Below are 24976 nucleotides of genomic sequence, written 5' to 3'. Positions count from 1 at the left end.
ACTAAAGCAGGCTCCCCAGGGAAGTGGCCACAGCACATGGTGTGATTTGTTGAGTCTCCTGCACAGGGCCAGGAGTTGGATTGCAATGATCCTGTGGGTCCCTTCCAACTCAGGATATTCTGTGATTCGATGACACCTTACCACCTGCAGGGCTAGAACTTCGCCTGAAAGTGAGAAAAGGCACAACCGCCACCCCCTGCCACAGCACCCCGCATTCCATGGGGTATCCCTCTACGAAGGCCATAGCTGCTCCACCTGCCCCTGAGGCAGCACCTGCACCAATGCCCACGTGTCAGCTCCACTATGGAAACCATATGCATAAGGGGCATGCAATCTCTTACCAACAAGTGCACAACACTTCGACTCCACAGACCCTTCAGAGAGAAAACAAAACTTAAGTCCCCAGGCACATGATCCTCTGACACTGGAATTTTGCTCTGGCCTTCTCTTTTTTCAACCTGTGTTGCTCATGTCTGGTAGGGCCATGGGATGCCCAGAGCCTGCCCCAGGGATATGCACTGCATGACCACCCCACTGGGCTCTGCCAGGGCACAGAGCCTTCTCAGCCTCGATCAAGGGACAGGTCTCTTCCGGGGACATGACATGGTGCTTGCTCAGGCCTGCCTGGCGGCCACCTCACACACCTCCACAGCCCCCGGGCACATCTCAGTGCTCTGTGACACCTCTTGGCTGCTCCCCGAACAGCTCAATGCTCTTTCTGCAGCCACGCTAAGTGGAAGGCCTGAACCTGCCCTTTATCTTTGTGCAATGCATTTCATTCACATCTACAGATTCATTCCATCAGCTCTGAAGAAAGACTGCTTTATCTACCTCAGGCTCATGATTATACCCTTACAAATCTCTCATTTATATACCCCCATCAAGGTACATCATTAGCATAGCTAAGTATCAATCTACTGATACACTCCTTCATACGACATCTCTAACTATGTACGTGCCCTCTGCATGTGCTGCATATAAATATTTTGCTATCTGAGCACTTCCTGGTACAAGGAAGCAGGAGCTGCAACACTGAACAAAATGGCAGCTCCCTCCCACAAAATGGTAGCAGAAACCTTCCAGACAGGGCTCCGGCCCAGGAAGTCTGGGCAGCGCGGGAGGCGGTTTCAGAGCACGAGCCAGCGCTGCCTAAAGCCCTCCCAGCCCCCAACTCACAGACCTGCACACACTTGGGGCCTCTCCAGGACACCCAGCTACGCCCACGGAACGCTGGGGAGCGCCAGGCACAAGTGCTGCTGGGAGGCCTCTGCTCCCAGGTGGGCATCCTCTTGCCAGGCGCTCCACAGGGACACTCCCACCACAGGAACCTCTGCTGGAGGTTGCCACTGGACCAAAGCCGCACAGGGCTCTCGCACAACCCGAGAACAACCCTGCTCCCAAAGTTCTCAAAGCGTGTGCTGCACACAGGCTCCAGTCCAGCACTGAGCACAGCACACTGGTGCACCTCAAACACCTCATCTTCGCTCCCAGCAACTAATGTGCAACATGAGCAGAGACGCTGCTTCGGGAGAAGGCCACCTCACTCTCCTCAAGATGCTCCAGCTCAAGGCACAACACCGGAGTTGCCCACCTCCAGCGCACCAAGGCGAGTGACTGCTGCCCATGTACCTGCGCAAGGCTCTCCCAAATCTGCAGTGCGGCCACGAGGGACCCCGTGAAAGGCTGGCCTGCACTGCTCTCTGCAGAAGCGACCCCTCTCCCACCACCGCTTCCCTTCCTGGGAAAGTCACCCTGGGCAACAACACACCAAGTCCAAAAGGAAGAGAAATCCCAACCCTCAGCACATTTCAGATGCCACCACACACGCTTCAGCCTCTCCCTTCCTGCACCCAACTTCACCACGGACGGCCCGGCTCTGGGGCCAGGCAAGGAGGCACAGCATCGAGTCCTTTTCTGCACCAGTCCTTGAACAGTTTCACCTTATGCACACACAGCACTTTACTAACCCAACCGCATCTCTCGCTCTCTACACTTAGATTTGCACACAGGTACACCCATGTCCCTATACCCATACAGACAGCACTGCCAATACATGGCTTCACACACACACGGTTCCTTAACCCTGCAATTTCTGCCCTTCCTGGTCCAGCGGGTTTCACTGACCGATCCTGCAACAATCCCTCAGCAACAGCTGCCCTCACAGCATCCTCTGCTCAACTACAGGCACAGCCCAGGAGGAGGAGCACATGCTGAGCCTGAACATCTCCACACAGCAATGGGCACATCTACACTGGGCACTTGCATCCTTCTCTCATCCTTCCAGAGACTTTGCAGCTGGTGCACTCATCTTCAAAGAGTGAGAAGATGTGATTACCATCTGCTAAGAAAAAGACACAGGAGGTTCATATCTGCTTTGGACCCGCTCAGTTTCAAGATGATGTCATGCACCACAGAATTGTGTAAGTGGTGTAAAGTCCTGATCTACAAAAAAACCCCGAAACACTCAAGCATTAAGAAGTACAGCAAAAAATGCAGCTCTCTCTACAACTGTGTTTCAAGCCACATTCATTCATGAGACATGGAAAAATTGATGAGAAACATTTTGGGGCCTTTTTCTCTACTCTTTTAAATAATAGACCCAGTTTCTTGTTTGGTTAACACGGCTCTTGAGAGTTCTCTTGCCTAAACCTCCTAAGTTCCTCTTCCTGCTCAGGAAAAATTGATTATTTAATTATAACTAAATTATATCCACTACATCCAAAGAGTGATGAAGAAAATTTAAAATAACCTGGGATTGCAGTTTCAAAAGTTGGTTCAAAAGAAGAAATTTCACTAAAAAAAGAAACGGAGGATCGTGGGGGAATGACATCATGTCAGTATCAGACAGGTTAGTTGTATACTAATACAACAGTCGAATTGTATCAGAAATAGCAAACGTCATATTGTAAAGTCTATCCTCCTAAACTATATTGTAAGGAGTAGTCACGAGGACAAGTTAAACGAGGCGACAAATACTAGGGTACAAAGGTTAAACTGAATCCAGTCTCAACCCACACCTTACAATCTTCCCATTCCTAGTCAGCAATTACGCAGAAGACTTGCAAGGCAGTAATGGTGACTACTCCGATACATTAACAGAAAGCTACACAGCTCAGAGTAGCTTCCGAAGGTTTTCAAAAATCGTTTTTTAGTTCAGCTGCTTTAACATTAGGTCATTCAGCAGTTATGACATTTTCCCGGCGGTTCACTGCCTCCAGACAGCAGGACACTTGACTGGAAACAGAGCCCGAGCCGCCTCATCATCACCAAGTCAGCGCACGTCGCTCAAACCACCTCTGCCAGAATCTGAACCGAAACTTTCTTCAGTATGCTCAGAACAGACAATCCGCGCTACGGATAATTAGCCAGCCTACGGAAAAAAGGAAATGCGGACAGGTCTCTCGCAGGGAGGAATGCACCCCCTGGCAGCCTCGCTTTTAGCAGACTACAAACACTCCCCTCAGGAACACAGGTCTCCGAAAGCAGAAAGCATCCACTAACCCACTGAAGACGGGACACTTTCTCTGTCACCGCGCAGACACTGAGGAGGAGTAGCCTCCGCGCTGCCTCTCCCCTCAGACCGCGAGGACTTACGCCTGTCGGGGTTCGGCTTCTTCCTCTCCACTTCCTCCACCGGGGGCTTTCAGGCACCGGCCAAAGCGTCTTCCCGTGCTGCTGCCGCAGCCGCCGCGAGCCGGGCCGGGCCGAAGCCGGGCAGAGCCGCCGCTTCCCTGCGCGGGGCCGGGCACTGAGGGGCCGCGCGGGCGCTCCCACCGCCACCGCCCAACCGGGCCGGGCCGCCCCCTCCCCCCCCGCCGCCTTTGGGCGGCCCGGCCCGGCCACCGCCTCCGCCCCGCCCGCTCCAGCCCCGGGCGCCTGCGCGCCACCCGTGTCCTGCCACTCCCGGGAAGGGCCGCTCGGCCGCGGGAGCGGGGCGGGACTCGCTCGGCCGGGGCCGCACCCTTGCCGCTTCAGGTCGTCGTGCCCTCTTCGCACGGAGCCGGTGAAGCCTCAGTCCTGTTACATGGGTGCAGCCAAAGTCGCCTTCCAGAGGGAGCGGCTGAGGAATAACAGCTCTGTGCTTTTCTTCTGCAGAGATTCAGAGAATGTTCAGGGGTTAGAAAGGACTTTAACGATCATCTAGTCCAAGCCCGCCTGTCATGGGCAGGGACACCTTCTACTAGAACATGTTGCTCAAGGCCTTATCCAACGTGGCCTTGAACACTGCCAGGGTTGGGGCATCCACAGCCTTCCTGGGCAGCCTGTCTCAGTGTCTCACCACCTTCACAGCAAAAAATTTCCTCCTAATACCTAACCTAAATTTCCCCTTTTTTAGTTTGTTCCTGATTATCCTTGTCCTGCCACTATAGTTCCTGACAAAGTGCCTTTTTGACTTACCTATACAACCCTCCAGATACTGGTTGCAATGAGGTTTCCACACAACTTTGTCTTCTTCAGGTTGAACAGTCCCCAACTTTCTCAGCTTGTCTTCACAGGGAAGATGCTCCAGTCCTTTTAGCAACTTAGCGGCCCTCCTGTGGACTTATTCCAACAGTTCCATGTCTTTCTTATGTTGTGGGCACCAGAACTGCATGCAGTACTCCTGCATCTTTAATTAATTCACTCAAAATGCCTCAATTTCAGAGTACCAAAAGCCACTGAATTTAGTTGTGCAGCTGGAGCTCTCTCTTGTCACCTTGTACAAAAACCACTCCACAGGTACATCTCCATCAAGGAGGTGCTGGTGGGTGCCTGCCTGCAGCCCTTCTCAGCAGGCCTGTGCCTGCCCAGCCCATACCCATGTTGCTGCCAATCTCCACGTGCTGTGCATCTGCATGGGCACCTCAGGCATTGGTACATACTTGAAAGCTGTAGACTCACACATTCAGCTTTCACTGTGTCCCCCAGCATTCCAAGCACATGGCTGATTTGGTCCCTACACAGGTGGTTACCAGTGATGGAGAGCCCCTCAGTATCCTGTATCAAGGGACCCTGCCACCCTGCATCTTGCCTGCAACAGCATTCCTCTCTCTGTAGATGGCCTCTTCTGAGAATCAGACTGGAAGCAGGATCAGGCCAAGCTGCATGGTCACTGATCAGTGGAGGTCTGCCAAAGCCAAGCCAGAGGTTGGCCCCACAGAGAGACACATGCCAGGGAAGAGGTGGAGCTGCTGAACCTCACGGGGGTGTGCCTGCAAGGGGCTCCCAATGATGAGTATCACAGTATTTAGTGACAACCATCTTCTGCTATGACTGCTACGGCCTCCAGAGACTGCTTGCTGCCAGAGTCCAGTATCCTCTGGCCAAGCGATTTTAGAAAATCCACACATGGAGGATACAATGTTTAATACAAAGTTTACTCATTTGAGGCTATTTTCATTTACGAGGGCTTTCCATTTAGTAGGATGATGCAGCAGTTACAGTAAAAATACACATTAAATTTTGCAGACTCGTGCATTTCCAATATATTGCAGAATTGCAATAATACAGTTGTGAATCTCATAAGTGGTCTCTAGAGTATGCATATTGTTACAACACTGTCTTTAACTGCTAGGAGGGGATATGTGTTGCAACGAGCTGAAGACTGGAGCACTCTCTTTCAAGGTTCTTTGTTCATAGTTTTGACATTATTGTACTTAAGTGTGCTAAATCTAGCTGTCACAGCTAAAATAAGTAAAACAAGCTTCTAGGCCAAGAGAACTTCATACAGAGCAAGCTTCACAGCTTCCAGCCCAAGGTCTTGTAAATTCAGTACCTACAACACTGCCCAGAACACTGTTCTGGGCCTTGAAAAGCAGGTTTTACTTTTTTTTATTTTTCCTTTTCTTGGTCCAATGTGGCCATAATTTTGTACAGAGGATTGTTGGACACACTTGCTCTGTGTCCAATGACATATTTGCAGCACTAACACAATGATGTAGTGAGAGAAATATGGCACAGGTGTGAAGGCCTTGAGAAGCAAAAAGCATAGAGGAGTACAGGCATGAAGTGTGAAGAGATGGTGTCGCAGAAACTGCAGGAAAAACAGAAATTCTCCAACAACATGTTTTCAGTGTTAGAGAATCAAGGCATTACTTTATTCTGGCCAGGATGTTTTTCTGACCAGGATGTTCAATTGAAATTATTTCATCCACCCATACCTGGATTGTGCAGTGAAAATCATTCCATCACACCTGGTTTTTACAAAACTTTTCACACATTTATACATTAAACCCCAAAGAAATTCACATTCGTCTTAAATTACATAACTCTTAGTATTCTATTTCCTATTGGTTATTGATCCCTTCACTTTTGATGCTAATTACGTCTTCATTCTTTTGTTCTCTTGACAATCTTTTCCCAGCCCAGGTGTCTCCAACTGCACTAGAGGTGGTAATGTTCGTTAATGGTCGTTAATGGTTTGTTAATGTTTATCTCCTGTATATCTTCTGCCTACACCGAATCCGTAGATGCTAAGATCATCAAGCCATGCCCAGTGAATAGGGTCTTTTGAAAAGAAACTTCAATTCCCTTCCCCCTGGGCAAAGGCAAGCAAATCCCTGACTAAAGTTACATTAAAAAGTTTAAAAGTTCTATAATTTCCAGCAATTGCGCAAAGGTTTATGGCAGGCTTTGGTTCGCAAAGGCTGCTGTTGGCCCTCTGCCACTCTAAACAGGTGAATGGACATGATCACCCAGGGCACAGTCTCCTGCTGGCTTGCACTTCCGGGACTGTGAGACAAAATTCCAGACCAAGGGAGTTTCACCACACAGACCACGTGTATCCTGCTAATCAGATACACCACCAGTAACAGGTCTGATCGGAATTTTGTGCTGTGAGAAAGGCACATGAAAGAGCTGTGCAACTTCTTCGCCCAGTGTCCCAAGTACACGGTGGTTGTGGTTCATTGGACTGCACAGGACTAAAAACTGCACCTGCAGGGTGGGTATCCAAAACGGCTGTGAGCGACAGTGCAGGGCTAGTCCCCTCATTTCCTTTGACGCTGCAGCATCCATGAGAACCCCTGACAACCTCAGGATGGGATGATGGGCAGGCAGACATAGGAGAAGAAGACCTAGAACGATTTTACCATCAAAGCTTTAAAGCCAAGCTGAGACTTTGCAATTCTATGCATATTTCTCTGGCACATGACATCTCCACAATGAGTGGGTCAAATAGGCAGAGAATTCCTGTGTCTTTTTCTTAGCAGATGGTAATCACATCTTCTCACTCTTTGAAGATGAGTGCACCAGCTGCAAAGTCTCTGGAAGGATGAGAGAAGGATGCAAGTGCCCAGTGTAGATGTGCCCATTGCTGTGTGGAGATGTTCAGGCTCAGCATGTGCTCCTCCTCCTGGGCTGTGCCTGTAGTTGAGCAGAGGATGCTGTGAGGGCAGCTGTTGCTGAGGGATTGTTGCAGGATCGGTCAGTGAAACCCGCTGGACCAGGAAGGGCAGAAATTGCAGGGTTAAGGAACCGTGTGTGTGTGAAGCCATGTATTGGCAGTGCTGTCTGTATGGGTATAGGGACATGGGTGTACCTGTGTGCAAATCTAAGTGTAGAGAGCGAGAGATGCGGTTGGGTTAGTAAAGTGCTGTGTGTGCATAAGGTGAAACTGTTCAAGGACTGGTGCAGAAAAGGACTCGATGCTGTGCCTCCTTGCCTGGCCCCAGAGCCGGGCCGTCCGTGGTGAAGTTGGGTGCAGGAAGGGAGAGGCTGAAGCGTGTGTGGTGGCATCTGAAATGTGCTGAGGGTTGGGATTTCTCTTCCTTTTGGACTTGGTGTGTTGTTGCCCAGGGTGACTTTCCCAGGAAGGGAAGCGGTGGTGGGAGAGGGGTCGCTTCTGCAGAGAGCAGTGCAGGCCAGCCTTTCACGGGGTCCCTCGTGGCCGCACTGCAGATTTGGGAGAGCCTTGCGCAGGTACATGGGCAGCAGTCACTCGCCTTGGTGCGCTGGAGGTGGGCAACTCCGGTGTTGTGCCTTGAGCTGGAGCATCTTGAGGAGAGTGAGGTGGCCTTCTCCCGAAGCAGCGTCTCTGCTCATGTTGCACATTAGTTGCTGGGAGCGAAGATGAGGTGTTTGAGGTGCACCAGTGTGCTGTGCTCAGTGCTGGACTGGAGCCTGTGTGCAGCACACGCTTTGAGAACTTTGGGAGCAGGGTTGTTCTCGGGTTGTGCGAGAGCCCTGTGCGGCTTTGGTCCAGTGGCAACCTCCAGCAGAGGTTCCTGTGGTGGGAGTGTCCCTGTGGAGCGCCTGGCAAGAGGATGCCCACCTGGGAGCAGAGGCCTCCCAGCAGCACTTGTGCCTGGCGCTCCCCAGCGTTCCGTGGGCGTAGCTGGGTGTCCTGGAGAGGCCCCAAGTGTGTGCAGGTCTGTGAGTTGGGGGCTGGGAGGGCTTTAGGCAGCGCTGGCTCGTGCTCTGAAACCGCCTCCCGCGCTGCCCAGACTTCCTGGGCCGGAGCCCTGTCTGGAAGGTTTCTGCTACCATTTTGTGGGAGGGAGCTGCCATTTTGTTCAGTGTTGCAGCTCCTGCTTCCTTGTACCAGGAAGTGCTCAGATAGCAAAATATTTATATGCAGCACATGCAGAGGGCACGTACATAGTTAGAGATGTCGTATGAAGGAGTGTATCAGTAGATTGATACTTAGCTATGCTAATGATGTACCTTGATGGGGGTATATAAATGAGAGATTTGTAAGGGTATAATCATGAGCCTGAGGTAGATAAAGCAGTCTTTCTTCAGAGCTGATGGAATGAATCTGTAGATGTGAATGAAATGCATTGCACAAAGATAAAGGGCAGGTTCAGGCCTTCCACTTAGCGTGGCTGCAGAAAGAGCATTGAGCTGTTCGGGGAGCAGCCAAGAGGTGTCACAGAGCACTGAGATGTGCCCGGGGGCTGTGGAGGTGTGTGAGGTGGCCGCCAGGCAGGCCTGAGCAAGCACCATGTCATGTCCCCGGAAGAGACCTGTCCCTTGATCGAGGCTGAGAAGGCTCTGTGCCCTGGCAGAGCCCAGTGGGGTGGTCATGCAGTGCATATCCCTGGGGCAGGCTCTGGGCATCCCATGGCCCTACCAGACATGAGCAACACAGGTTGAAAAAAGAGAAGGCCAGAGCAAAATTCCAATGTCAGAGGATCACGTGCCTGAGCATAATAAAGAAATGACATGAAGGGGATTGTCCAAAAGTCTGCATGTCATTCTTTATTCTTAGGTCACCTCTGTAGATAAAACACAGGAGACTCAGCAAGCAATGAAGTCTGTCCTGTTGTCCAACAGTTAGTATAAGGCCCCTGAGGACCAGAACTCTAGAGGAAAAGGCAAATGCATAATTTTGAGCATTGGGATATTGCAGAGCTTTTCAGCTCAGACCATGATTATTTCGGGGCTCAGAGAAGCTGAATGGTGGTGATAAAAGGGCTGGTGGGGCCTTTAGTTTTGAGTAACAGGGATGATTCTTCGCATTTTTATGGGAATCTTGTGGTGCATGTGGCTGTGCCGGGTTGGATAGATGCAGAACTCCTGAGCAAGGCAAAAGGGCTGCATGACAGACTACTGTGGTCTACACAGGGAAAGGTCACACCACACCACATTCGTTTTTGGAGAACGATCTTCATGTTCACATGCCCATCCTCTTCCTGTCTGAGGGGATTTTCAGGCAAATGACAATCTCAGATTTCTCAAGGCCTACTCCAATCCATCCATGGAAACACATACTAAAGGACTCTGTCCTGGGCACATACTGAACAGACCTGATGAGCGTTGTGCATCAGCATGGGCTGGTCACAACTGGCACTGCTTCTGAATGTTTTGTGTACCTTTGAAACTTGGAGATAGGAAGAAGGGATTCTTTGCCTCCTTGCAGTCATATAGCATATGTGCTGTGTGTCTGTTTGAGTTCAAGCACAGACAAAACTGCCTGTTCAAGCTCTGACACTGCTGGTTTGCTGTTTTTATCAGTGCTGACTGTGCAGCAGTACACTGTCTGATTTCTAAGCAGGAGCTCCTGGGGTAGGAGAGCTGTCCTAGGAGACAAGACAGGGAGGGCCTCACTGAAGGAGAGGCCCTCCCTGCAGTGGCTCTGTGTTGAGCCAGCCCAGCAAAGGTGCTGGGTGTGCAGCAAAGGAGGAGGAAGAGGAGGGGGAAGGATGAGCTGGAGAGCATGGCTGGAGGAGTTGCCTGGTTTCTGGTGTTGTCATCCATTGCCCATCTTTTCCTGGGCTGTTTGGGTCACACTGGGAGACTTGAGAAGATCCCTGGAACAAGCTATTGCTGTTTAGCAGTCTCTTGCTTTTGTTGTTTTTCTGCTTTGGTTGCCCTGTCTTGGTTGTGAGAAAAGATGGTTTTTGGAGCTGCTGTTTGCTAAATTTCAGAGGTGCTGGTCAAGCCCCTGAGTTTCTCTTGCCCTGCTCCTGTGCAAAATTGTTATCTCTGGTAGTTTGTTGGAGGCCATGGCTAGTGAGATAGCAGTGCTGCCCCCATGAGGGGCCGTTTTTAGGGCTGTATCACCACCTTATAGGCAGAGCTGAGGTTTGCAGAGTATCAAGTGTGCAAGTTCTGCAGAGTGAAGCCTGTGTCTTTTACCTGTGGCTTACCTGAGATGTAACCTGTTGTGGCATCTCCCAGGTGCATGGCTGTTCTGAGACTGTATAGGGAGACAGGTCTCTACATGCTGCAGTGTGGTGGTGGAGACTGTAGTTTGTGAATCCCTGGGTGCAAGCCACAGTGCTGTAGCACAGAGACCCACAACTGATCTGTGCGTATGTACTCCAGGACAGATGACCCTTTACCTTTCTGTATGCTGCCACAGCTACCCTGACAGGTGATGTGCGTGTTGAGGGTGATGGTTGTCTGCAGGTGGCTGCTCTTTCCCTCTTGCCTGACTTCTGTGTTGCAGCGTCAGTGTTTGTGTCCTTTCTCAGCGTGCTCAGAGCCAGGAGCCACCTGACCGTGTTTGGATGAATTGAGATGAGGGCTGGAGCTGCAGTTCTGCTGGGTTAGCGGTACATGCTGGTTTTCAGGCCCGTTTGAGCCTCTCTAATCCGGGTGGCTTAGTCAGCTGCTGCCCCATCATTTCTTTCTGTATTGTTTTTGGCTGCCCTGGGCCGTCAGCTGATGGTGGTGAGAAAGTGTTTGCTGTTGCTCATTGTGGCTGTGCTAAGTCCACCGGAGCTGTGATTGTGGAGGTAATCCTCTGCAGGGGGAGGACTCCAAGCCGGGCTGGGTTGGAAGTCAGCCTGGCGCTGAATGGAAATGGCAGTGGCGGCGTAGCTGTGAAGTGGCACAGAGCAGCGCAGCAGCTTAATCCTGCCGCGGTGCCTGCTCTTTCTGGGAGATCCACAGAAAGCAGGCACGTCCTGCCCCAGTCAACCTGTATGAGTTCCGTGTGCCTTGGAGTCTATGGGTGCCAGAGGGGGAGAGGAGGATGTGCTTGGAGCAGTCATGAGAGCAGCAGCTGCCCCAGATGTGCCTGAGAGCACAGTGTTTCATTGACAGATGATAGCACTGCCACATAACCTTCCTGCTGCTTCTCCCCAAAGGGCCCTTTGCTATGGCAGTGCTCTGCTGCGTGTGCCTTTTGGACAGCTCCTCAGCTGGTGCTGATGGAGTGGGCAGGTGCCCTAGGAGGAGGAGGCAGCCTTGGGGCTGCAGGGTGGATCTGCTGGGGCTTTGCTCTGGGCCAGGGCTCTTCCCAGGGGCAGGAGACGTTTCTTGTGTGTGGACTGTGGCTGTAGCAGCAGCTGTTTGGACTTGCCCAGGCAGAAACTTGGAGCAGCTGGGAGGTGGGTGGTGATGGCAGCAGAGCCAGAGGTTGTGAAATTGAGGTGGGCATGAGGAGATAGGTGTCAGGAACAGGGAGGAAGCCAGAGGAGCTGGCAGCAGCTGTGTGAGGAGTGGAAGCTTGGAGGTAGGGGCTGGGGAAGAAAGATAGGCTGTATGCAGCAGGTGAGGGAGTGAGACCAGTGCCCCAGTAGGAGTAGGGATACTCGAGATGGGCCTCTTCTATGTGCACCACAGCCCTGACATCATGGGAGAGGACTGAGCTAACCCATGTTCTGGTCCTGAGCAAGCTGGGTGGAGATGCAGTGGAGAAACATGTCACCAGCCATGTGCTCTGTTTTGTCAAGGATACTGTTGCATAGAGTACAGAAGGACTAAGCCATCCAGCTGCGCAGGAGAGATTTGTTCTGCAGGTGCTTCCGCCTCAGGTCCCGCTTGAGCCAAGCACTGTGGGACCTAGTCCTCAGTCCATGCAGACCGTGCCCCACCAACTTCTCTGTGCTCATGTTCCCAGGGCCTGGCCCTCAGGACCTTGAGGGCTTTTCTATCCATCTTCATCCAAGACAAGACACCTGGTGTCTGGCTGGGGTTGTGCCACCTCTGTCCACCACCGTGCCCCCATGCAGAGTACTGTGGGCCCTGGCCTTTAGCCATGCTAGGCCATGAATTTTGGGCTCTTACTTGAGAGGAGAGTTGTGACACTGTTTCCAGAGGGCAGGCAGACCTTTGCCATCAAGGCTGCCCAACTCTCAGCACCCCTGGAGCTGGCCCTGGAGCAGTGCTGGGCTTTGTTCTCCACCACTGACTGCTGTGGCTTGGCCCCCATGCTGTCAAATGTCATGACCTCCCCTCCAGCTGTGTGAAACAGTGTTCCCCCCTGTCTCACTTTAACCGAATCTGGCAACCAAGAACCACACACAGCCACTCACTCCCTGCCTCACCAGTGGGACTGGGGAGAGACTCGGAAAGGTAAAAGCTAAAAAACACTTGGTTTGAGATAAAGACAGTATAATATGGAAAGTGAAAGCCACGCACATAAGCAAAAAAACCCCAAAGAATTCATTCACCACTTACCATGGGCAGGCAGGTCTTCAGCCATCTCCAGGGGCCCCCTCACATCTCACAGTGACTTGGGAAGACAAATGCCATTCACTCCAAACGTCCCCTCCTTCCTCCTTCTTGCCCAGTTTAAAATACTGAGGAGGATGTCAAATGGTCTGGAATATACCTGTGGACAGTTTAGGTCACCTGCCCTGGCTGTTTCTCCTTTCAACCTCCCATGCACCCCCAACCTCCTCACCAGCTTGGCAGTATGAAGAGCAGAAAAGGCCTTGGCTCTGTGTAAGCCCTGCTCAGTAATAACTAAAATATCTCTATATTATCAATCCTGTGTGCAGCACAAACCCAAGACACGGTCCCATACATGACACTGTGAAGAAAGCTAACTCTACCCCAGTAGAAACCAGCATACCCCAGCTCACCCCAAGCCAAGCACCCCTGAGGCTGGCTGCCGAGCCATGCCTTGGGTTCCCCTGTGTCCCTTTGCAGGCAAATTTCACAGAGCCAAACTCCCCATGCCAACCTTCCCCCTACAGGGGACTAGGTCCCTTGTGCCCTTCCTGTGGTGGGCCGCCCCCAGGGCACAGCTTGCCAATGCTTCCCCAGCATGTGCCCCCTTCCAGAGGTGAATGGCACCTGCAGAGCTGCACCCCACACCTTTCTGCTGCTCTTCCCAGCAATGCTGCCCCAAACCGATTATAATTTCAGAGGAGGATTACTTTAAGAAAGATAGAACAAACTTTTTAAAAAATGAACCAAACAGTTAAAGCATAAACATCTTTGCATAACTACAGCACACTTTCTTTTAAAATAGTTTTTAAACCAGAGCAATAGCACATCCAGCGTCTGGGCAGTTCCTGAAAGCCTTTCCAAAGTCAGGGGAGGGTTTTGCTATCCTCAGTCAGAAAGCAAGAGGGCAGCAACCTCCAGTGTAAGAGTGAGTTAACAAGCCAGGAAAATCATGAAGTGGTCAGTGCTCAGCAGCAAGTGTCCATGTTTGTATTTAAAAAGAATTGCTAGAACTAAACTCCCTGTTTTAGTAGCATGGTACTTTATTGACACTGCTTTATTTTTGTGCCAGCACTCATAAAACTTGGCAGACACCTGGAAGGATATTTATAATTAACAGAAACTCAAGCAGCTCCCCCTAACAGGCAGATATAATTGAGACCTTGGACAAGTTTTAGCAGGATGCGGGTTAAATTTTATGACCAGAACTGCTGACACATCACAGTTAAAAACTTCAAAAGACTGGAAAAATGTTCACTTACAACCCAAAGAAGCCTGAAAAAGGTGTAAAATGTTTCTGGTGGAGAGCAAATATTACAAGCCATTGTACAGAGTAGTAATGCAGGAGCAATAACAAGTCCTGTGACAGGAATGGCTGATGAGTTAGGAAGAGGATGGCGGTACCAGCAAGGGCCAAAGACTGGGAAGCTGAAGTGGGAGAGCGTAGAAGAAAAATGTGTCACCCAGTCAACTGAAGCAGTCTCCTTTCCTGTAGCAGTTCTGATGGAGTCTCTTCAATTCTGGCATGTCCCAGATGAGTACCATTTCCACACTTTTGTTGCAGACATGCTGAGACTCTGTCATATGGCCTCCTCAGCCTCCATAAGTTTTTTCTGGACCAGAGATGTTGGGGTTTGGCTGTGGGGACTGTGGCTTATGAGACTGAGAGTCATAGAAGACTTGCTATCAGCTCTGCTCCATGTTTTGTAGGGGAGGCTGCTGCATCAGAGGACACCAAGCCATTCCTGTTGTGACAGAAAGGTATGGGCGCAGGACCTTTGATGCAAGGTTGTACCATGACCATGTGACTGCATTAGTTTGTTTCAGCTTGGCCAGTTTGAAGCAGGGTGGGCAAGATCCACATGTCACTGCTGTCAGGAATGTTTTGTGACTTCTGAGCTGCTTGTGCTTTGGAAATTGCAGGAGGGAAAGCTTCTTTGAGCCAGGAGGTGCTGACCTCAAAACAGTGTTCGAAGGAGTACAGTTGTGAGCAGGATCCCCAGAAATCCTGGCTGACAGCAGCCTCATAGTTACCTGGCACAGACTTGAGGACACTGCTCCAGCAGGGGTACCAGCACTTGCCTGTGAGAGTGGCTGATTGTGGTAAATGATCACTGATTAACAGCACAAATTGGCTGAGGGAAGTCCTGAAGGTGACAGAGCTTGTCCCTACCTCATTTTCCAGTGTGGAGTGAGGTGCAGTCTGTGTGCATTTCACTGTATGCGTTTTCTGATGCCTACCCTGACCCTGCCCCTGCCCCTGATTACAAGGGCCCTGCATTAAGTCAGCAGGCTTCTGGTCAGAGCACTTGTCTGGGCACACTCTGTGCCTGATCCGTGCAGGCTGTTCTACCTCTCTAACCTTTCTATAACCATTTTGCTGTTTTCAGTTTTCCCCTCCCTCTCTCTTTTTCTGTGATTCCCTAGCAGACTTTTAAGCTGGATTTCTTGGTTTACAGAACCTGAAAGCCAGGTTCTGGATAGACCAAGAGAGTATGGTGCCAGCCACAAGAGAAGTCTGGGGAAATCGTGAGAGACAGCAATTCATTCAGGAGTGAATGTTGAGCCCCATTAGTTGGTGAGGAGGCACAGGTTTGGCCCACTTGTATTATTCATGTCAAGGCTGCTTGCCTGTATGTGGGCACCTGCATAAGCACTGCTGTGTCTGCATGGATTTGTTTTCAAGGTGCTGACACCGCCACTGCTGCATATTCCAGCATTTGGTAATTCAGGCCCAGCAGGAGGGATTGCACCAGTCGTTCACAACAAGAAAGCATCTGTTTTAGGGGCCCAAAGCTGTCATCTGATGATCAATTTGATGCCCCAAATGGTTCCATTAACCCTTAAATTTAATTTCTCTGTTACTTAATTATTTGTCTAAAAGGCTCTTCTTGTTTAGCTGTGCTTCAAAGAACATTGTCTAACTGGCAATGAAATCCACATTGAAGTTAAGTTGGGATTTATCATGGTCAAACCCATCTTTCGCATTCTCAGACACCAGCTCCCCTTGTTAAGAAAGTGGTTATAACCAGATTCCAAGGAACAAGCCTGTATGGGCAGGGAGGGACTGCTGCAAGTTGTCTACTCCTCTTCTTGCTGTTGTCTCAGCTCAGAGGAGGGCAGGGGTAAAATTCATTTTGGATTTGGATGTTTTGTGGGTTTTTTTCTCTTCTCTGTATGAAGTTCAGTGTTTTGTTTGCTTCCCCTCTTTTCCCAGAACTATAGCCCTGAACTGAGTTTTTCCATGTATGGTTTTTAAATGTAATTGTAGCTGCTTCAGAGCTTGTTGATTTGCAGTCCAGCAAGGAACAGTAAGGTTTCTCCAGAGGTGCTGGGACATAACCAAGGCCACCTCAGTTCTACAGCCAATTGCTCAACAGAGTGGGGAGAATCAATTGCTCATTGCCAGAGGCAGGGTTACTGCAGCAGGGACAACCCAAGTGGAGATGTCCAGCTGATGGAACCCCCACCATCAGTGAAAGGCAGACCTTAACCTCCAAGGAGCAGTGGGCTGTGCACCTACAGTGGGGCAGTTTCCACATGGGCCCAGCTCACTGGACAGCCCTTCCACTTGTTCCAGCTGACTCCCTCCAAGCCAAGGCCCATGAGGTCTGGCCCTTGAGTTGTGCAGGCCAGGTCCACCACTGCTCACCTGAGCCAAGCACAAGGCTATGTGTGAGCCTGTTACCCACAGTCTTAAAACACCAGGTCATTTGTTTGTAGAGAAGTGCAAACAGGGCAAGCAATTGTACAAAACTACCTTGGAAAATCTGGATCATCATTAAAGTAACTCAAGACACCAGAAATACTTAACACACTGTGTGTAGTGCTGTGACAGGAAGACCTTACCAATTACAGTAAGTGCTGTCCACAGAAATAAGGGTTCTAGAGGTGCTTCAATGTTGCAGGGATCAAACTTAATGCCATCTTACAAATGAAAACATATGAAATCACACTGTTAGAACACAGCTACCCTTTCACAGGGCAGGACCCAATCTCAAACAGCAAGGCTACAGAATTCCTGTAAAAGCAGTGTCCAGCTGAGATAAAGTATGTTTGTCTCTGCAGAAGTGTATTCCACTATTCTTAAAGCATAACTACTCCACAAGCATCCAGGGTAGAAGAGATGTTGTATTTTTCACAGCAAATACTAGTTACAGATCTCTGGAACTTGTAAATAATACTTAGAATACAATATTTCATATTGGTGCAAAATGTACAGTCAAACACAAAACATGTATTGCAAAATATACACAGAATTGTTCTAAGAACAGAACCCCAAGGATGAACAGATGTTTAAATATAAGAGAAAAGTCCATCTTTTATAAATTACTGAAAAAAATATCTATTACTACACTAGGTATGTTATTTGTAACCACAAATAATAGTGACATGTCTCATTTGCAAGGCAGACACTGAGAAACAAGTTACATCATTAAAAGCTAGTTTTTGAGACCAATCCACAAGTGTGATAACACATTACTGATTTGAGGCACATAGTGTGGAAACCGTTTTCAACCACTTTAATGCTTGTACTTAGGCTTTTTTTTTTTTTCTGAGAATTAGGCAGATGCACAAAGAATAAGCACTAGACAATAACTTGTCATCTTATGTTAGTTTATTGGGTCAAGATTATTTATTACTGATGTATTGGAACATTCACAAGAAATGCTATGAGACACCTTAAAAGTGTCTTGATAATAGAACAGCATTCATACAACTGTGTAAGTTGGATGATTTAAATAACCAGAGGTGAAAAACAGTTATTTAAGCGATAGTTAAGTCATAGTTTGAGAAGAATTAAGATGTCATCAGTAATTCATAAGTAGGAGAGACACTGAAATCTATAGTGAATTACAAACTCTGATGCTTTGCATTCAAAGCAGAGATGTTCTCTTCCAATATTCAGAACTTGTAGCGCCAGGATACTGATTGCTACTAGCTATACCATTGCTAACTAAACTATCACAAGGATAACTTGCTTTGGGCATGTTTGGAATGCTAGAATTATACAGCTATTGGTATGCTACAGATCCCCAAATTTTGCTTTAAAATAGCAGTGAAGGCTTTAAAAGCACCCAAAATTACACAATAAATACTCAGTAATACTTCAAGCACCTCTTGCTACCCAATTTGGCAAGATAAGCAGCACTAAGAAATGGATGCCATGGTGAGACAAGCTGTTAGCAGTTTGATGCAGGCACTCTTGATTTGGGCCTGCCTGCCTTCAGAAAGCAAAAGAGCTTGTGTGGCACACTCTGTGACGGTAAGAGAGAGAGGACTGTAAGTGCCAGACAGTCACCAGACTTATAACCTTTCTGTAGTCAAGCACAAGGGCAGGCTCTCTGCTCTTCAACCTGCAGTGATCTGTATGGGGGAGAAGCCCGGCCTTGTGAGGCTGATGTTTATATTAGGTTGCTGCCAGAGGTGTAATAGGGGATACACACAATATAAATGAAGCCATATCTTATGATATCAGGTTGTTCCCTAAATAACACATTTGACCAGTGCAGAGTGACATGCTAAATGGGTATGCTGCCAGGAGAGCTTAGAGGGATAACTACACCAGTAACAGTGCCCTATTTAAAAATACTTTGCTTTGGAATAGATCTTTAATATCTACACACATTTATTTCAAGACTTCAACTTTTTCAGCACTGATCTGCTATAAAACCTTCTCATAAATTATCTTCACAAAAAATAAAGTCACTCTTTCAGCAAACATGTTCAATATAACACACTTGTATCAGTAGAAATTCTGTCCTGTGAGTCCATGGCAGAGAAGCCATAACCCACACTTAAATCTCTCCAAAGCAACATAACCAGAACTCTAAAACCAGAAGGCAACTGTTCCATTAATTACCATGGTAAGCAGAAACAATGCTTCCAAAACACATGAAGAGTGCACTGTTTCAATGGACATGTATGGGTTTACAATCAATAGTCACTGTCCTGTAAACATTGAAACTGCCACTCTAACTGCAGGTTAAGATTAGTAATTTGCATTCATTTCACTGCACTCCACACATACAATGCCTACACTGCTAAAAAAAACCAACAACACAACAAAACAGTTAAATAGCAAAAGGAATGAAGGCTTTGGGCTGGATGTCTCCTGCAACTAAGTGTCAAGTCAGTAAGTGTTGACATTATAAATAAAACTTGAGCATTATTTTATGCATTATAGAAGCAGTCTAGTAAAACCTAAAACTTAGAATAGCAGCAAACTTGCTCAAAAACATACATGAACTTTCAGTCAGTCAGCTATAAATACATTCTGCGATGTGAGAAGCCATCTCTATCCCCAAGCAGGCTTTCAAGGAGAACACAGTGTTAGACATGGATGGGGATCAAGAACACTGCAGTCAGAGAAACTCCTAAACAATTGTATTCTACAAACTTGTTCTCATTGTTATCTGAAAGTGCATCTTTGTATCTGTAGAATTATCCCCATATTTACAAAAAAAAAGTACAAACATTGCAATTTTGCCACACCCTAAGCCTATCTAACCTGTATTTTCTGTTAAGTGCAAAAAGTATAATGAAGTTACACATATTCGGGTGCATATAAGATCAAAGCCTGAAAATGATGCAACGTTGTCACTGGTGAATCCAAGCCAATTCAGTAGTTGCCAAATTTTTCTTTGCTGCACAGCTGTTAGATGGCTAAAGTAGAAGCTGAAGCAGAAATTAAAGAATATTCTAAGCCAAACTGACAGAGCAGCGCTTAGAGCTGGAACTCCATTCCCCCACTCTCCACACACATTCACCAGCACATACTCATACCTTCAGTACCAGTTTCAGTACAGAGCTAGGCCCAAAGGGTAGGAGAGCAGCCTGGCAGAAAGCTGTACCATCACTCTGAAGGTGGTAAGGAAGAGATGTGGGGTGCAGACTGAAAGAGTCTTTACTGCCAGGTCTCTCAAGTGTACAACTCCAATAGACCCCAATACTGGCACTGGAATATGGACTGGAGACTATACAAGACAGAGTGTACCTGCAGTTGGTACATTATTAAATACATATGCAACCAAATCTGTTGTGTCTTCAACATAAGCCCTTTTTAAGTGTCACAACAGCTCCTCTTACCTTCTCCTCCCACAAAAAGAGGTTTCATTTGATAATGACATTTATATGCCAACAGGCTGCTACAGAATCACATGCATGCATAAATGCTAAGCAATTTGAAACAGATGATACTCAGATCAAGTGCATTATTTTCTCTTTAAAGAAATGAAATCCATACAATATTTGTAAGAGGGTAACTGTAAAGATGAACAACAATTGTCTATAATAGCTCATTTAGTTTTGTTCCTTAGTTAAGTCTTGCAGTGGACAGCTTCTTCCTAGTTTTTAAAATGCTACAATAGCCATTGCCATTGGTTTTAGACACACAGATACTTGATTAAAATCTAGAAAGAGCAAGCAGAGCTCAAACTGCATACATGCAGAGATTGTACTCTAAACACAGTTGTGCTTTCACTATATTGCCGTCATGTCTTGTTGGAAAGTGCAAGTCCTGCCTTATGTCTGAAACTGGAGAGAGAGAGAACCAGAAGTGAGTGCTATCAGAATGCTGTAACAGGGCAAAAGCTGTATAATTAGGCACTGTGGAAGGAAATACAATAAGGCGTATTCTTAAAGGGTGTGTGCACATGTATGTATACACATGTATGTACACACACATATATACACATATATAAACAAAAGGTTTTTGGCAAAAGAACCATTTCACCTAAAAATCAATGCAGTGAAAATACCAGCAATTTAAACTGTACAAATCAAGGGTAAAAGCCATGGGGAAAAAAGCAGCAAATTTTCTGAAGTAGCACCCATATCTCAGGGATGAGCTTTTGAATTTCGGTTCTACTAATTCAAGACAGAGGTAATGTGTTTATCCATCAAAACAGATTTTAACCAATTGACCACCTGCACTAATCTGCAACACTGGGGTATTTGAAAGGAACCACAGTTTTCAGGAGCCTTCTCTCCCCAGTGTTGGCAATGCCTAAGTAGGACACTAGTAAAAGGTCAGGAGAGTGTATCTCAGCAGGAGAGATGCTAGTTGTGCTATTCGTGCCTGCGGTGGTTTATAGGCAAGGTAAAAAGGCAGTGGAGAGAGGATGAAGGAGTGTGCTCAGGATAGCAATGAGTCTGCATCTCTTCCCTGTCCACAGTTATAGCTCCTGGTCCTGCGTCCCTGATGTTCATTAACACCTGTCTTGATGGAACTGAGCCTCTTCCCCAACACTTCTGTTGCTGCATTATCTAAAGTACTTGGTCACATGACCACTGGGTTCTCACACAATACTACTCAAAGAGTCCGTATGGAGAATCATCTATCTGCCCACTGTCACATAAATTACACTGCATTGTTACGTTAAGTGGAAAGGCTAAGTCTAAATGTTTCATATTAACAGCAAAGAGTTATCCCCTCTCTTCATGCAGGCCTTGTATACCCCAGAAGAAAATACCAGGTCTTCTCAGACACCATATGCAATGAAAATATGAGAATAAAAAATACAGACACACATATATTCTTGATATAATGGCCTTTACAGAACCTGAAACATCTTAATAGAGGGGTTAATGAGTGAGTTTCTCCTTTTAAAAGCTTTACAGGGGGTTTTCTGTCTCAACTGCCCAGGAATCTGTTTTGTCATCAAAAGACATTAAGAATAATCTTTTGATGCACAGAGGCCTTAGATGCTAAGAGTGTTTTTCTTAAGCTGTATTTTCATTCCAGTGTGGCACTCATCTGCTCAAACAATATATGGCAGTTGGTTTCTGGGAAAAAAAGGAAAGGGAAAGAAAACCACTCAAAGTTTTCTTGCCCTCCACCACTGGGAAAAGAATACACTCATACTTCAGTGTCACCTTGCTACCGTGATGCTACCCCAAAACAGGCTTGTACAGAGTTCCAGGGATGGGAAATGTCCTGGAAGAATATGCCACAGCAAGGGGCCCTTTGATTAAAGTATTGTGATCTGTGAGTTTCATGTTATTTCAGATAACAGATACAGAGGAAAAGGAGAGACAGCCAGGTCCTTAACAAGCCAAGAACTTGAAACACTGTCAGCTACATGCTGCAGGATTATATATGCCTGGAAAAATAGTAAGACAGGTTTTTTTGTTTATTTATTTGGGCTGCAGAAGACAGTCTGTACCAGCAATCTTAAAATTTATGCATGTTTTCTGTAAGAAGAAGTCCAGCTTCCATTACTGAGTCAGCAACTGGAAAGTAGACCATGCATTCTTTCTGCTGCCCCAAGGATACAAAGCAGTTTCTCTGTCTTTCTGGACAATTATGAAGCAGTAGCCTATTCCAGATTTCCTCTCTAATTTGTGAGCTTCATTCAGAGAGTGCACATCCTGAAATACAACACTTTATCCTCCCTACTTGTAATGCTGGTACCAGGATGCCAGAAGAGGTCCAGCTGACCTCTCATGCCCAGGTTCTAAAGAAGGTAACCCTGTATTTAGAGATCAGGAAGACAAGACTTTTAGCTCTGTACTGTCCAAACTATTTCCTTCACAGCAGGAATCCAGTTTTTGTGCTGAATAAAACTTAAGTTGTAGTCCATGCTGTTGGACCTGAAGAACATCCCCAAATTTAAATTAAGAATTTAAACAATTAACAAGAGGTTTCACTGAAAACAGGAGTTATTCCTCCAACTGTACCTCTACCAGAAAACAGAGAAGGAATCACTAGATCGAAAGGAGAAGCTGCAGGCATCTGCCATTTTTCCATAACTGTTTTGTCTCTCTTTATAGCTTTAGCTGCATCATTCTGTTGCTATAGATGACATTCACACCCTCATTGCACCATGACTGGAAAGCAGAAAGCACATTTCTGAAGCACACTGCTGAAGCTGGCACAGTGCTGAGAGTACAGGCTCATCACCAAGACCCAGCAAGAACTGCCTCAGCACGTAACTGGCTCCATCACAAAATGGCTTTTGCATATTTCAAAGTTACACTTAAGCCCCTGAAGCAGCTACAGATGTTTTTCTAGACACACTGGCAAGAGGGAATGCTCCTAAAGCTGACACTCAAGTGATGAATTCATGCCACCCACAGACGAAACAGTTATTACTGTGCAACAGAGGACGAGTAAGCCCACGTCTGGCTAAGTGGGCTCTAGCCAGCATGGCTTAAGTAGCTCCAAGCAGCAGATGCATACAAGTGGCAAAACCTTGCAGGCCCCACCCCCTACCCACAAGTGGTTCACAGAGCCCTTTGTGTATGATGTTGACCCAAAGTGAAACGTTCAGTCCCTGGGCAACCATGGTGAGATGAGATGGCAGAGATGTGAGTGAAGAACAACATGACTACAGCCATGGATAGCAGATGTGGACAGCATATGGCAGGACCAGCATGGCTGCTCCAGCACCAGTCTCTAGCACAAAGCTGTAAAAGGAGTACTGGATCCCCACACCTTCAGCAGATGGGTAAACACAGAGAGCTGATCTCACAGGAGCTGATGGGGAAACAGCCTCTGAAGAGCACACACTCATCCAAGTGAGATAAGACAGTCACTGTGTCCCTGGGCCCACACCTAATAACAACACCCATCAAAGACTTGAGAAGCCTGACGAGGTAAGTGAATTTTCACGATGCCTCTCGCATTCCCAGTTATTTGAAGCCTAGAACATGTTACATGCATACTATGGGCTTCAATACCTGCTAAGGCTCCTCAGCAAAGCTATGCTGTACATAATACCGCTCTAACATGTGACTGTGCTAACTTACTTAACTGAACACTAAGTGGTACTTCTTTTAACCTAATTAATGATGATTCTTGAGCTTTCTGTTATACAGTAGTACAAATTCATGAAAATGAAACAACACAAGTAAAGTCAAGATGAAAAGTCTGGTGTCAAAGATAATGGTTGCAGGGACAGAAAAATATTGGTGTAACATAATACTGCATTGGGTACTTGTGTTCCCTTTTTAAGAGTTGTAGCTGATGAAATTCAAATGCCTTTTAAAACAGGCTTTGGCTGAATAATGAGAAACTAAGCTACAGTTGAAAAATTGCTCTACAGGCTGTTTTCCCTTCATTCATGCTGTCCAAATACTGTTGAAGTAAACGCTCTGAAATATTTTGACTCAACTGTTCTAGTACTTTCTCTCTTCCCAGTGCTCTGGGATCCTTTTATAGAAATAATCTCTCCTGTGTTTTGTATTTTTCTCTTTACACTTGTACTGTTTCAGCTGTGCTATTTGGACTGATCTAAGGAGTTTTCAGCAACTCATGTTTTTGCCTTTTTTTGGTTAGGATGCTACTGTGAGCATTAATTTAAAGAAACACATTTTCAGCTATAGAACAAATAAAAAAAATTATCTATGGAATGATATTCTTTAAGAAGGAGCTGAGAGGAGGGAAGGATTTTTTGTGAAGGCAAATGCAGAAATCTCAGCATCTTGGAATCTCTGTTTGGCTGGGAAACAGCTTACAGAAAAGCAACCCAAAGTAAACATTTCAGATGAGACAAGTGGTACATAACAGTTATTTGTGACAATGAGGCACTATCTTTGAAAGACAAAGAAGAACCCAGTACTATCAAAATGTAATGAAAGGCACGCTCATAGGCAACTCTCTTCACGAGTTGTCTGCACTCGGTTTTACTGAACCAGTGTGGTGTCTAGGTGTGGATACAGGTCTCCCCTTAGCGTCCTCCTTCAGAGACTGACACGCCATCCACTTTCATCTCTTTCAGGCTTCCAGTTTTTTTCTGCTTCTGCTTGGATTTTTTCAACATATGGACCTAAAATTGAAACATTTAAAAGAAAGTGAGTGAGTATTAAAATATCTGTGATCACCAATAAGCTGATCTAAGGCAACTAATAACCAAGTAAAAATCTGGAACTGCAACAGAAAAACATTTAAAAACACAACTGTCTGGTGCACCTATCCTTATAAAGCTATAGGATTTACTGGGTTTTTTACATAAACATATACACATTATGTATATGTATGTGTGCATATATATTCCTGTACACACATGTATACATACCCATATATAGAGAGAACTAGTCAGCAGCGGACAAGTTAGGTTTGCTCTCTCTCTCTCTTTCTCTTCCCCTGGCCCCCCCCACCCCGCTTCTTCTCATGGAAAGAACAAAGTTTCAACATAGTCTGAAACTT

At 47.0% G+C, this 24976-nt stretch overlaps 2 protein-coding genes across 7 annotated transcripts in view; both read right to left on the bottom strand.

Annotated features, from left to right (window-relative positions):
- Positions 1 to 3766, bottom strand: part of TDRD7 (tudor domain containing 7) — a 48460-nt gene extending 44694 nt beyond the window's left edge. For all 6 annotated transcript variants that reach the window (XM_082301411.1, XM_082301410.1, XM_082301413.1 and 3 more), the window contains exon 1: positions 3595 to 3766. The gene's annotated coding sequence lies outside the window, so the exon portion shown is untranslated. The remainder of the gene's footprint in view (positions 1 to 3594) is intronic.
- Positions 3767 to 16938: 13172 nt separating this feature from the next.
- DGKQ (diacylglycerol kinase theta) overlaps positions 16939 to 24976 on the bottom strand; it is a gene marked incomplete at its 5' end in the record, with an annotated part of 79804 nt that continues 71766 nt past the window's right edge. The window contains one exon of the mRNA XM_082301684.1: positions 16939 to 24596. Within this exon, the coding sequence (XP_082157810.1) occupies positions 24498 to 24596 (99 nt within the window). The 3' untranslated portion in view covers positions 16939 to 24497. The remainder of the gene's footprint in view (positions 24597 to 24976) is intronic.

The sequence above is a fragment of the Coloeus monedula genome (genome assembly GCF_965178545.1).
Source record: "Coloeus monedula genome assembly, chromosome: Z".
NCBI classification, from domain to species: domain Eukaryota; kingdom Metazoa; phylum Chordata; class Aves; order Passeriformes; family Corvidae; genus Coloeus; species Coloeus monedula.
The sequence above is the reverse complement of the archived record's forward strand: the minus strand, read 5'-3'. Positions and strand labels throughout refer to the sequence as shown.